The sequence below is a fragment of the Ceratotherium simum genome, chromosome 4 (genome assembly GCF_057802395.1).
Source record: "Ceratotherium simum simum isolate JZ-2026a chromosome 4, ASM5780239v1, whole genome shotgun sequence".
NCBI lineage: Eukaryota > Metazoa > Chordata > Mammalia > Perissodactyla > Rhinocerotidae > Ceratotherium > Ceratotherium simum.
Window position 1 is genome coordinate 89,323,684 of NC_141903.1, and position 14,817 is coordinate 89,338,500.

The 14,817-nt window shown below is 45.5% G+C and overlaps 1 protein-coding gene across 1 annotated transcript in view; it reads right to left on the minus strand.

Annotated features, from left to right (window-relative positions):
* SV2C (synaptic vesicle glycoprotein 2C) overlaps positions 1–14,817 on the minus strand; it is a 196,089-nt gene that overhangs the window by 74,410 nt on the left and 106,862 nt on the right. Inside the window, exon 4 of the mRNA XM_014797705.2 lies at positions 13,349–13,500. Within this exon, the coding sequence (XP_014653191.2) occupies positions 13,349–13,500 (152 nt within the window). The remainder of the gene's footprint in view (positions 1–13,348; positions 13,501–14,817) is intronic.

Here is a 14,817-nt window from a genome sequence, read left to right on the forward strand (position 1 = left end):
AGCTCTTGCTTTCTCGTGTCACTGGGACTCTTCCCCAGAGGGACCAGCTCCATGCCCTTTGGTTTAAGGGCACAGCTGCCCTGCAGGTACCTGATGACCTGGAGTCCCACCTGCCTTTCTCCTAATTGTGAAAATCTTGCTCCCACTCAGGCTTCCAGAAAGGTGCCATCTCTCCATCAGCACAGGTTGACAACCTGTCTTCTCTCCTCCAGGCCAGCTTAGCTCTCTTTGGCTTAAACCTGACAGCTCCTGGGCCAAAATCGGCACCTGGCCTACAAGTGTGTTTGTTTGGTCCATACAGTGTTTTGAAAACCTTTTGAAAAAATTGGGTGATTATGGTAGAACCACTTTGGGAAACAGTTTAGCAGTTTCTCATCACATTACACATACACTTATACAAAACAATCCAGCAATCCCTCTCCTAAGTATTTACCCAAGAGAAACGAAAAGTTTGCTCACACAATGACTTCTACTCAAATGTTCACAGCAGTATTATTCATAATAGCCCAAACTGTAAACAATCAAAAAGTCCATCCACTGGTGAATGGATCAACAAACTGTGGTCCACCCATAATGTGGAATACTACTCAGCAATAAAAAGGAATGAAGCACTGAGACACCCAACGACATGGACGAATCCCAAAGGCATTATGCCAAATCAGAGTCCAGGCACAGAAATTACATACTGGATGTTTCCATTTATATGAAATTTTACAAAAGACAGAAAGCATAGCATTGCTTACCAGGGGCCAGGCGTGGAGTGACGGAATTGACAGCAAAGGGGCACGAGGGAACCTTCTGGTGATGGAAACATTCTATATCTTGATTGAGGTGGTAATTAAATTGCGTACCTTTGTCAAATCTCATCACTTAAAATTGATGAGTTTTATTGTATGTTGTATTCATTTTCTATTGCTCTGTAAAAAATTACTGCACGCCTGGTGGCTTAAAAACCAAATTTATTATCTTACAGTTTTGGAGGTTAGAAGTCCAAAATGAATCCCATTGCACTAAAAGCAACGTGTCTGCAGGGCTGGGTTCCTCATGGAGATTCGAGAAGAATCTGTTTCCTTATCTTTCCCAGCTTCTCAAGGCTGCTCACATTCCTTGGCTCATGGCCCCCTTCTTCTATCTTTAAAGCCAGCAACATCAAGCCGAGTCTCACCCATACTGTCACTTCTCTGGTTCTCTCTTCCTCCTCCGTCTTAAGCTTTTAAGGACCTTTGTGATTCGACTGAGCCCACCGGATAATCCATAACATCCCTATTTTAAGGTCAGCTGATTAGCAACCTCAATTCTACCTGCAACCTTAATTCCCCCTCGCCATGTAACCTCACATATTCACAGGCTCTGGGGGTTAGGATATGGACATCTTTGGGGGTGTCATTCTTCTGCCTACCACCGATGCAAATTATATCTCTATAAGGATAAAATTAAAAATTGGTAGACTAAAAATTGGAAAGACTTCGCATAAATATCCAGAATTTTCTGCCATCTGGTAAATCAGACCTGGCCACACGGGCTTCAATAGCTGCATGGCTAAATCTGTGGCAGCGAGTGGCTGCCAACCCTCTAGAGAGGGCACAGCCTCTCCCCTTTGCTTCAGTCATCTTTCTTGCCAGCTTCACTTATTTATATCACTTGCTTGGTCGCTGAGACATTTTAAGTTGGCCATCTCAGTCTTAAACTGTTAAGTCAAATGAAACCAAGACTCTTCTGACTCTTCCCAGCTCCTCTTCCCTTCTCGCCCCACCCATTCCCAGCCCTCCACCTGACCTGTCAGGCTGACGTGCTCCCTCCATCCAGCTCATAACACCCTTTGTATGTTAAAGAAGACAGTCCCAGCAAGGCTGAACTCCCAAATCCGTCACAGTATTTGAGAATGGGGTGCTTTCCTATAGGCTGAAACAGGGAGGATGAGAAGCAAAGCTTTAATTCAGGGCTCTTCATTGTTACTCAAGACCAGATGTTGCTCTACACTCCCACCTTAGCCTGGAAGCATCCCTGGCTTCCAACATGGGGCCAGGCACAGAGTAGATGCCCAAAAAATGTTTGTTACACCCAAAGTGCAGTGTCACACCTCATCAAGAAAGTTAAATGAAGGCTCAATTTCCATTTGTTTAGTGGTCATAGGGACAAAGTCCTAGGATCCACTTCTTTGCAGGATAATTTAGACTCACACAGAAAAAATATAGTGGTTCCATAACCCTCAATCAATTTCCCAGCCCTGGCCAGCCATCTCATTAAGATGTGCTTCGAACTGCAGAGAGGACTGGCAACGGAAGACACGAAGGGTTGAAACAGCTCCTCTCGCCACTACTACTGGATTGAACAACCGGCAAGAGTGTTTTCTTGTTAGGACGGCTCGGTTGGTTAAGATATCAGTAGCCATCCCATCCAGCTGTAGCACACACTGTGTTCTTTTGCCAGATTTCGCCTCCCTTCATTTAGCCAGAGTTAGAGCCCGACCACTGCCGTCTCCCCACCACACAGTTCTCAGGCTCACTGTTCCAATCTCTTTGCAAGTGTCCTATCGCGGCGGCCTTTTGTCTCGTACATTCCACAGCGTGACGGGCAGCGCGGGTGAAGAGCTCATTGAGGGCTGAGTGTGAGAATGAGGAATAAGTGGACAATGCAATTTAATCTGTCCTCAAGTGGAGACGTGCTCCAAGGTTACACAAAAGATGGGGCACTTCCTAAGGAAGAAGCACCTTCCAAACCTGAGAAGGATCCCTTTAAAAATTACTTAATTGCATAATTAGATTCCCCCACCATGGTCTCAACCTCAAACTCTGTCCTGCTTAACAATCTATTCTTCTAAGGCTCTATTCTAGGCATTAACTGTGCATCTTATGGAAATAGTGACAGAGGTCTCCGCAGGGTGGTCCAGTTGTGTTGAATGGCCACATTTGCTAAGATGCCACACCCTGGGTCTTTAACTGGGATTGCCCTGAAACCCTCTAAAAGCAACTCAGAGAAAGTCTAAGCTCCATTTTGATAGAGAGACAGCTGCATAAAATATAAGCACTAAATCAGCCCATAAGACAATAGGAACTTCCAAGTTATTTGGCACCAATGCCTCTGCTGGTAGGTTATGTAAAAATTAAAGTTTGGTTTACTCCTTACAAATGAAAGAATTTTGCACTTGTGAAAAACAGATGGGCAGCTCTACAACCTTTCACCTTAACAATCCAGGCAAGAGAGGGGAGTATTGCTTTTGGGGCCCCCACTATGCACATGAAAGAAAAATGATGTCCAGGGTCTGTAGCCTGTAGACTCAGAGAACAGGGAAGCCACCTCTATCTTCCACAAAACTGTAACTATCTCTTGCCCTCTAAGCCAGTTCAACAGTAGTGATGGAAATCTGGGGAATGATCATATGCTCAAAAAGGAAGATTTTAGAAGACGATGACAATTTTATGTCCCTCCAGGTGAAAGTTAATTTAGAAGCACTGCAGTTAGTCATCAAGACTTGGTAATAGTGCTAATTGTAAGCCTTGGATAAAGGATCTAATTAGGTTAATGACGAATTCAGCCCAGCAAGGGCATTTTCACAACAGTTCTTTTCAAAGAAACACACACACACACACGTGCATTTTGTCTAGTTCAGAATATAGAAATGTTCAGAGAAATGAGATGGGCAGTTCTTATGGAACCATAAGGATATCATAAGGCTTATTTAAGAGAGAAAAAAGAGCAGTGTTTCTGAGTTAGGTTTGCAGTAGATATCCAACAAGTAAAACAATAGAAAAAATTAATAACTTCCAATGCCTTCAAAGGGTTAGTGGAGGGGGTGCTTCTGATAACTGGGGACCCCTTATTTGCTAAGACTACAATGCGTGGTGCTATGGACAGAACTGTCTCCCCAAAATTCATATGTTTAAGCCCTAGCTCCCCATGTGACTGTATCTGGAGATGAATCTTTACAAAGTAATTCAGGTTAAATGAGGTCATAAGGCTCTAATCGGATAGAAGAAGAAGGGGGTCGGGGGGCAGGAAGAGATCCCTTGACTGGAAACCAAATCGACTGGCACCTGGATTTTGGACTTCCCAGCCTTGAGAACCGTGAGAAAATACATTTCTGTTGTTCAAGCCACCCACTCAACGGTATTTTGTTATGGCCGACTGATACAGCAGACTAATAGAGGTGGGGTATGCAAGTTTGGGGTTGGAAGCTGGGCAGAGCTGCATTTCTCTGCATAAGAAAGAAGAGTGGCGTGGGCAATGCAGTTAGATTCCTGGAGGAAGGAGACAAGGCCGTGAGGTCGCATGCTGTGCGGGGAGGGGGAGAGAGAAGATGAATGTAGCCTCTGAAGGAAACACTAACGTCAAATGAGGACTGATGAAGCTGTGGGTTATAACGCATGTGGTGTAAAAACCTCTATTGTCTCTTCCAATATTTTCAGAAAGAAAATATAAAAAATTACAGAATTCTGCGTGTGACTGGTTTTTCTTATGGCAAATGATGGAGGCTTAGGTCTTAGACTGCTTGGCAAGAGGCTGTGACAGCATCACCCAGACAGAGGCGGGGACGGCGAGCTGCCATATGGCCCACATTTGCCCACTGTAGAGACCGTTACGATCGTTCCAAACAACCTCTGTGTTGCTCTTCGAGAACGTTTCTCAGCATTGTCGTGTCTGGAGGACGTTTTGAAGAAATGAGGATCAGAAGACTGGTTCTAATTTCTAATCTTCCGTCTTCTGTGTCACTTTGGGAAATGACAAACTTTCTACGCAAAAGGTTCTCCATTCAAAAAGTGAGAATAACACCTACTGTTGCTTTTGCTCCCAAGATTATTAGAATAAATAAGACGATATAAGTAAAAATACCCTTCAAATATGGCACTAATTTTTTGTACTTTTTATTTTGAAATAATTATAGAGTCACAGATACTTGCAAAGATAGTACAGAGATTCCATGTACCCTTCACCCACTTTCCCTCAATGGTCAGAAACGGTTAGATCTTAAATACCTAGAGGTCAGTATCAGAAGCAGGGAACTCACAGTGGTCTAATGTGTGTGTATAGTTCTACGTCACTTTATCACACGTGCTGATGTAGGTAACCACCTCCACAATCGAGACTGACACAATTCCATCAACACAAAGATCTCCCGGGGGCTACCCCACCACGGTCACACCTGCTCCCCTCTCCTCACCACCTCTGACCCCTGCCAGCCATTCATTTGTTCTTCATCACCATATTTGTCATTTCCAGAAGGTTACGTAAGTATATCTTTCAGACTGGCTTTTCCACTCAGAAAAATGTCCTTGAGGTCCAGACAAGCTGTTGTGTCAATCATTCATTTCTTTTCATTGCTGAGTAGCATTCTACAGTATTGTAGGACATTTTGGTTGTTTCCAGTTTGGGGCTATTACAAAAAAAGGTGTTATGAACAATTATATACAAGTTTTTGTGTGGACGTAAATTTTCATTTCTCTGGGATAAATGCCTAGGAGTGCAACTGCGGGTCATATGCTGGTGTGTTTAGTTTTTTCAAGAAACTGCCAAACTACTTTCCAGAATAGCTGCACTGTTTTGCATTCCCACCAGCAATGCATGAGACATGCAGTTGCTCTGCATCCTCACCAGCATCTGGTATTGTCACTAACTTTTTAAATGAAATATTTATACTATGAAGTGTATCCACTATTTGTTCTCAAGGCAAACCCTAATGTCAACAGCTCCTAGAATAGGCACCTGTATCTACAGTAAATGAAACCAACTTCTCTGGTTTTATTTATTGCAGATACAGGTGCTACTGTCTCTACCGGAGACCAAGTTCTCCAGGATTCGTGGAAGACCTGGTCTGGTAGTCAGACTGGGATTCACATTTGCTTTGGGCAGGACCCAGGGGTCTAGTCAACTATGATCTGAGGCCCAGGGAGGTCTGGTCGGCTGAAATGCTGCAGAGGATTCACATCGGCTAGGACTCTGGAGAGCGCTGTACCCACATTATCTGAAACCAACACGTAAAGGCCACACTAGCCCAAACTGTCCCGACCTTCATACGGGCTCAGCTTCTCCGTGACTCACTTAGTGTGTGCTCAGCAGCGAGTGAGACCTGGGACACCTTGTCTATAATGTTACCTGTTGGTAATTACGATCTTCTAACAGCAGGTGGCGCCCCTAAGGACTGCAGCTTGCATAGAAAACAGCTCTCACCACGACCTTTGAAGAACAAGTGAACCAACATAAAAAGCTCCTTGGTGCACTGGAAACCGAAGCTGTGTGAATTGAGCTAATTTTTCTTAGACTGTAAGTGTTTTCTTTGGGTCCAGGTGCTAAAATTTGAGTTTGGGCATGGGCCTGCCAGCCACCTTCTTTAAGAAAGAATTCCCTCAGCTCCTGCCGTTTTCTGAGCCTGGTTGCTGACCATCCTACTCACTCAATAGCCTTCCAATAAATTCCTGTTCTGGGTAAGTTAGCCAGAGTTGCTTTCTGTCACTTGCATCCAAAACCTGACTGATACAGAAGGGTCATACTTAAACTTTAGATTGAGAACTACATGAACATTCCTGGAAGGTTTTCCAGAGGAAGAATGAGACAGAACAGCAGAGATGGCTAGTTGTCTCCCAATATTCACTTTACCCAGATTTGTATTCTCTTTGCTGCTTGGAACAGAAGACGACTAAACACTTCCAAGACCCTCTTACAGTTAGGTATGGCCTTGAGGTGAAGTTCTAGCCAATGAGATTTAAGTGATCTTGTGTGGGACTTCCAGAAGATTCTTCATGGGCCCACAGATATACCCTTACACATCCTTCCTGCTTTGTGCTGCCTAGAATGTGGTTGGAATGTGCTAGGAATGGTGAGACAAAGGAACTGGGGCCTTTGATGATGACTGTGGAGCTACCATCCCAGCCTGGACTGCCTCCATCCAGGCCTTTATGTGACATAAAACAAATTTATAACTTGTTTATGCCTGTTACTTTGTTTTTTTCTCTTACATCCAGTCAAGCCTAATATTAATTCATACAGTGGATGAAGATGGAATGGGGGATTCTGGGGAGATCCTAGAGCCCAATGATTTCCTAGGATTAAAAAAAAACGTTGATTTCAGCTTCTACACCATACCTACTTCAAAATTACAGTAGCTACTAGACCTGTCAACAGGTGTTGTTACTTAATATGTTAATACATCTTGATAACTGTATTTTGAAACAATTGGTTTCACTTATAACCCTATTTATTTCATTCTCTGCATTTACCAACATTCTTCTGAACGGAGGTCTGTGGACCTCACCCGACTACCCGAGGGACGGGTCACAAACCCCAGGTCCGCAGCGTCAGCGGCACAGGAGCCTACAGTTCTTGACAGCAACACACGAGCAGGAAAACTGCCACAGTTCTAAAGCCCATTCCTCGGACTTGAGATCATGTGTGTAAGATAACTTGCCTGGTACAATGCCTGGGACAGAGAAGGCCCCCAGCAAATGACTGACACCTCTCCCTTTCCGGGGAGCTTGAAAGGAAGAGTTAAGGCCTCAGCCCCGTGGTAACTGGCTCAATGCACAAGAGAAGAGGTAGCTCCTCTAAGTTCACTATTCAAACCTCAAAGGTCGGAGTGAGAACGTTGAAAAGCACTTCGCAGAATGTGCAGAACACTGGATCCCTCGAGAAAGGAGATATGTTTTGAGAGGGGGAAGGGGAAGCTACCCGTACCCTAGCCGATAAACATGCTTCCCCAGGTGACACAGTTGGGTTGAGGACAGAGACGAGAGGGCTGGGGGTGGGAGAGCTGGCTTGTGGCTGTGTCTAAGAACGGGGGACTTCAAAACACATGAACAATGAGACATACTCACTCAAAGAAATGGCCATACACTTAAACATAATGTCTTCTTGATGTCACATCCATTTCTTAAGCCCTTAAAGACTTTATCATTATTATTATTATTATTATTGGCTGATTTATCTTATTCCTGCATGGGGAAAACTGAACCATAGAGTGAAGGAAGTCTGAGCCCAAGTGTCATTCTGTTAAAATGAAAGATCAAACTGATCCTAAAATGGACAAATTAAGAGATCATACTGGCATACATTGATGTACCAAATTGATTCCCCTTGCAGTGTCTTACTCAGACACTTGAGATAAAATCTTCAGGGCTGTGACATTCAGTGAAATATGGCAAAGCTGGGCAGCAGGGCTTGGGGTCCCCAGCACCTGCCTGTCCTGGCTGGTGGGGTGAGTGGGACCCCAGTTCTCAATTTAGGCCTCCCCTGCCTCCCTGAAGTGGAGGCAAAAGATTTGGCATGCCTCACAACATCCATTCCTGTACTTTCCTCTTTTTATCCATCACTACAACCTTTAAACGATAAGCGAACAGCTGAGAAAACACGGTTAGGCTAGGTGAGTAAAGTCTTTACCATTCCAGTTTCTTCTTCCTCCCCTCACCTCAACTTCAGCCCCATTTGTGGAAAGACAAAGACTATACTTAATGAACATTTGGGTCAGGCACCGTGCTAAATAACCACTTTTTGTGTCAAGTCCTTTAACACAGCAACCCTATGGGGTATTATGCCCATTTTATAGATGAGGAAACTGAGGACCAGAGAGTCCAAGTAACTGTCCTAAAGGTGACCAAGCTAGAGAATGCAGCGCTGGCTTGGAACACGGTCCATCTTCCATCTGAGCCCATGCCATTAACCACTCGGCCAGCTGCCTGTGTCGAGTGTAGGCCACTGAGACAGAGCTTGGCTCTGGTGCTGTACCGGTAACCGCAGGGTCGATGGTGACACTTGCCATCAGGTGAGGGTCATCAGGTTCTCTACCAGGGGAGAGCGGCCCCCTGGCCTTTAAGATGGGTCTTTATATATATGTGCCCTTCAAATATTAACTCATCCAACAAATACATGAATGGAGGGTTCTGATTCATTGGGTTCCGGGCAATCAGGGTTTTACAGTCTTATTTTTCCCTTGATTCTCTCTCATTATCTTAACTTCTACCCTGTTTTTTCTTTCCTCTGACTCCTCTGATCCTCTCACCCTCCAGGTGAAGTGTATGCAGTTTGCACATCTGGCTCATAGCTCCCCCGCCTTTTCCTGCAGCTCTGCACTCACACTGGGCTGCACGGGCAGAGTCTGGGCGTCCGATGCAGGATAGGAACCTGACAGCAATAGTAGTCACGATTTTTGAGCACTAATTATGCACTGGGTGCTCTAACATGATCGTTACGCTAATCCCCACCACAATGCTGACCAGGAAAGTGGGGCCGGGGAGACTGAAAAGCTTGACAAAGCTCACACGCCCAGCAGCAGTGGGACTGAGCCTCGAAATCAGCTCTCGCCGCCCCTCTTTCCCTTGGCCATGGTGCCTTCCTTCTTGTGAACAAAATGTACACAGCCTTCCCTGTGTCCTTCTTCACCCAGACAGCCATTTGACTATGCCCTCCTCCCCCCACCCCCGTTTCACCACTAGGGGAAGAAATTCATTAGCTCCACACATCTTGTAACCAAAGGAAGTAGCGACATCTTGGTAATTCCGACAACCTCAGGAATACGTGTATTTTCTAAGCCCAGACATCTCACTGTGGCTGCAGGGGGAGGGTGGGGTGGGCTCGGGCTGTATGGGCACCCCCACCTGGCCCTGTGGGGTCTGCAGTGAGGGGCGGCCCAGAGGGAGGCCGTGGCTGCCCCTGTGCTGAGTGCAGCCCTGGCGCTGGGGGCTTTCAGAGGCGAGACACTCTGTGCTGAACCCAGAACCTTCCCACTTAGCTAACTGAACGTCCTTGCCACACACACAGTCATGCTCCTCCGCAGGGGACAGCACCTCGTCTGACGTGCATGCGAATTTACAAGAGAAAATGATGATGGAGGGTTTAGCGGAGCAGACAGCACCACAATCTGGCAGCAGCTCCAGAGCCTGGGCCAGAATGAAGCTCTCAGCCAAGCAGGGAAAGCGCTCGTGATGCCCCGACTTCCTCCCTGCTGGGTGACAACTCAATGCTCTGTACAGGTGGCTGTGCTCAGAGGTCTCCTGAATGACGGAGGAGGGAGGGGCAAGGACCTGCCCGCTCTTGTGGTTTCCACCGGCTGCGGCATCATTTACACACAGCGGAGTCTCAGAGGAAAAATAGAAAGCTTTTTATTTTTTCAGAGGCTGCAAGGAAAGTAGAAGGACTTTTAACCCCTTGTCTATTTTAAGTAAGTTAAAAAGATGTGTCATTGAAAAGAAGAGCTATCCAGATGTCAAAGTTATTTTTAAGTGTGAGTCTAAACCGCATGGCAGGAAGCCCTTTAGCCTGGATGAAACCAACAGTACCGAAACTCAAACACTGACAAGGCCACTGGGCAGGTCAGGCTCGCTCCTCTCTTGCTCCCATTCACGGCCCTCCCTGGATATACGTATGCGGCCCTGGGGGGCTTCGAGATCACCCACTGGCAGAGGCAGGGGAGCTGAAGAATCTCAAACCAGGCTGCACGTGAGAACCACCCAGAGGCTTTAAAAACTATCCATGCTGAATCACCAGCCCAGAGAATCTGATTTGATTGATCTGGTGTAGGACCCAGGCATGGGCGTTTTTGGGGGTGGGGGAAGTGGTGAGCTTTCATTCAAAAGCGTTTATGAGAAAGTGTAAGATCCATATACTGATGTGCACAAATCTTAAGCACCCCGCTTAATGAATTTTTATAAATGAATACCCCTGAACCCCCCCAACAAGATACGTCATATCATCATCCCCCAGAAGCCTCAGCACAGGATTTTTAAAGTTAAACTCTTTTATTTTGAAAAAATTAAAACTCTTCAAGTTGCAACAATGAACGCAGCAAAGGTATTTTAAAAATCTCCCCCGACTCGAATATGCAGACAGGACTGACTGCAATAACGTGCTGTTTTTCCCACACTTCTGGCCACGGAAAGCCTTCAGTGAAGCACGGGCATAAGGTTTTAATATCCTGTTACTGATTTCTTAACCAGGTCACTATTTCTCAAGACTCCTTCAGCAGAGAAATTAACGTCTGCCTCAGATACATGTAACTTCGTTGTATTGTGATGGGTTTTGTAACTTCCCATGCATTGTTTATGAACCTCCCCTCTTTCGAGTTCTATATGGTTTAGGGAGCCCTTTTTGCTATAAACAAGAATATCTTATGTGTGCTGGAGAAAAATAAAGGCAGGGATCACACTAATTTTTTGTGGGTCAGCCACTGACTGCTGGTGGGCTCTGGCAAGGCCAGAGCCAGAAGCTGGAGTCCTCTACAGTTCACGGCAGGGACCTGTGAAAGGCAGGAGTCTGAGGAACTAAACACCAACTGAGGAAAAAAAACCCATAACAAAAGCAATCAGGCCCAGGCCTGGTGGGAACGCGCAGACTGCAGAAGCCAATCTGAGTTTTGATTTTAGGAAGGCCAGAGGGAGATCTTCTGAGACACATGGGAAAGGTGGACCAGGAAGGGGACGGCAATACTCCCAGGAGCCGAGGATCTGCGCTGTCATCAGAGGCTGAGACGTAGAATGAGGCTGGCCTCAAAAGGAATCCAGCTGCCGAGTAAAGTTGCCAAGTTGTGCCCTGTGAGTACCCGGCAGAGATGGTCATTGGGGCTGCAACTGTGTCCACCTGGACGAGGCACCTTATTTTAATTTGCACAAATCCACACATGGACTAACGGCAGCTCTGGGAGCAATGCTGGGGAAAGCTGGACGCTGCCCCAGCTCTGCATCTCCTTTCTGCGTCCTTTTACGTAGTTCCCAAGAAACAATTCCTTACATGGCAGCTAAGGGGCTTTTCCACTCAGAACAGCCAGCTGAGCGAGGCAGGGGTTAGATGCTGCCCTGCAGAGGAAGGTTCTGAGGGAGCCTGAGGTCCTCAGGTCCCAGACGAAGGAGAAGAATCTCCTGTAATTCCTCGGATGGTGGCAGAAGACAAGCTTCTGGTGGACACAGGTAACTGTGTATGAAGGCATCTTTGGCCCAGAAGTGACCAAAGAATCTAAACATGAGAAACCCATCACTTGAGCTTGGCACTCGGAACTCAACTTAAGTGTCTGGCAAAGAAAAGCGCTCTTCGGTCCAAGTAACCAATTCCTAATGTCTTATTTTTGTTGTTACTGTTATATACAATTTGGGTTTGCAGGCAATTTTTTCAGTTTATTAAAAGAAAGAGTGTGACAACGTGACTTTTGTAACTCAGTATGGTAAGAAATTACAGTGCATCTGAATACTAAAGGCTACATCTTCTCTTTGACTTTAGTGATGAATCCAATTCACTTAAGGTTGCTCCCTAACAGAACTATGCTTCAAAATGAAAAATTGCTCTGTTCTAAAACAAAATCAGACAAATAGAAAATAAGCAAAGATTGAATTTTTGAAATCTAATTCTTTAGATTTTGGATAGAAGAAAGAGTGAGTTTCTGAAGTCACATGTGGCTCTAATTTATACAGTATTCCTATTTTGCAAACTTCAGCCTGTCTGCATACACACACACACACACACAAACGTGACCAGAACACCTCCCCTCCCCTTTCCTTATATATTGAATTTGATTCCTGATTCTGTTAACCTTTCCCTGCATTTCACTGTCTGTGGGTGAAGCAAGTGGGGGCTTCTGGCTTCTAAGTAGGAGAATGCTGCTCAGCAACAGGAAACCTTCAAGGGTTCTGAGGTGGCGGGAACAGTAAGTGCTTAGGAGAAACTCAGCACGGGACCTGGGAGCAAGGACAGTCGAGTCACCTCTTAAGTTCTGCAAACTGACAGTCCATGACAAGACAGGATTCTTCCTGCCCTCAGCCCAGTGCTGAGCTGCTTCTGGCTGACAGGGCGGGGCTGACATGGGGCTCAGCTTTGGACCAGGCCCAGAGGGGATGAATAAAGGCACTTGTGTGTGCCTTGTGTATGACAGTCCCAAGAACAACTGTAACTCACGTTGCCTTATATGCTGATTATGATCTGTGTATCCTTTCACCAACTTACATGAGACCCCAGCGTTGCCTTATATGCTGATTATGATCTGTGTATCCTTTCACCAACTTACATGAGACCCCAGCGTTGCCTTATATGCTGATTATGATCTGTGTATCCTTTCACCAACTTACATGAGACCCCAGCGTTGCCTTATATGCTGATTATGATCTGTGTATCCTTTCACCAACTTACATGAGACCCCAGAGTTGAAAGCTCAAAGAAAACAAATGAAAACAACAGCTTTAAAAGCAGCAAAATGCAATAGGATTCATAAAGGACCACTGGCGCAGTCCTACATATCTCTGTACAGGGGGAAAAAAATCCTAGACATTACAAAAGGGAGAAACATGATGATGACGGTGTTGTTCTCAAACCAGCATTTACAAGAAAGGAAAGGGATGGGAACGGCTGCCCCCATGCAGCTGGTGCAAGGCCAGCCTCTTACCGTAGTGAGGGATGATGGCCCAAGCCATGGCAGAGGCGTAGATGCCACCGATCATCCAGAACATGCAGAGCCAGCTCAGATGCTCGCCCCGCTTCTCCCGGGCCAGCACTTCAGCAAAGTAGGAGAACACGGTGGGAATGGCTCCTCCAATCCTGCCAAGAGGTACAGAGAATACATGAGATCAGGGCCTATACGGCCAACATGAGATATGAAGGGCAGAACAAAAACAAACTCAAACAGCACATGCTCTCTTTCCATGCCAGCATACTGAGGAAGGCATATTTTCTACCATTTAATAACTTTAATATTATAGTCTCTATGTTTAATATAGGTTTATTACCTCTCAAAAAACAGGAACCTGCAATTAAGCTCTGTTACCGAAAGGTGGCAGTGGTGCCCTACTCATGTGATTTCTAGAGCTTAGTTTAAGATTCCCATGGGCTTTCTGCTCAGCGTTGAATGTTCTACATGCTATTTATAAAAAATTACAATATTTGGTATGATCTAGTGAATATTTTAATTAACACATTATAAAAATGAGATACTCTGATATGTCCCCCATGACGTGCTGACTTTGGAAACAGCCTCAAACACTTGTGGGAGGCTGTCTACAACGGTACTAACTCACCGCTACCCCACAGCAGCTGGTCCTGCAGCCCAGCCAGGCTGACGTGTTGACAAACACAGGACCAGACTGGCCCTGGCCCCAATCCAGTAGATATGGTTCTGAAGGAGTGCATGCGAAAGGGCACTGGTAGACTGAATAAGGAGCTGCTGGTTTAGATCCCGACAGAGGGGCCACCAGCTTCCCTCCACTCAGGGTAACTATGAGAGAGGCTGGCTGAGCTCTGGAGAGATGACAGCAACAGTCACCTCCACTCAGGGTAAGGTTCCCAAATGAGCGTCTATGGAATAAAAATTTTGGTCATTCTAGGGAGACGGGCCATAGATCTCATCAGAATTTCAAATAGGTCTTGACCCTCAAATTTTAAGAAGCACTGCCTAAGAAAGTAAGGTAGTATGAGGAAAGATTACTTACTTTCATTCCAAACAACATATCTTTTTTTTTTTTTTTGGTGAGGAAGATTCACTCTGAGCTAACATCTGTTGCCAATCTTCCTCTTTTTTTGCTTGAGGAAGGTTAACCCTGAGCTAACATCTGTGCCAATCTTCCTCTATTTTGTATGTGGGTTGCCGCCACAGCATGGCTTGACAAGTGGTGTAGGTCCACGCCCGGGATCCAAACCTGTGAACCTGGGGAGCCAAAGTGGAGAGCACCAGACCTAACCACTACACCAGAGGGCTAGCCCCATATATCAATTCTTAAAATAAATATTTTTTAAAAAGACGTATAACAATATAAGCAAGTTGTAGAGACAATACCTAGTGAGATAGTTTAAAAAAATGTACTGATTCCTTTATGTTTAGATTTCTGTAAGGTAAATTGCTATTGACATTTTATGTAAATT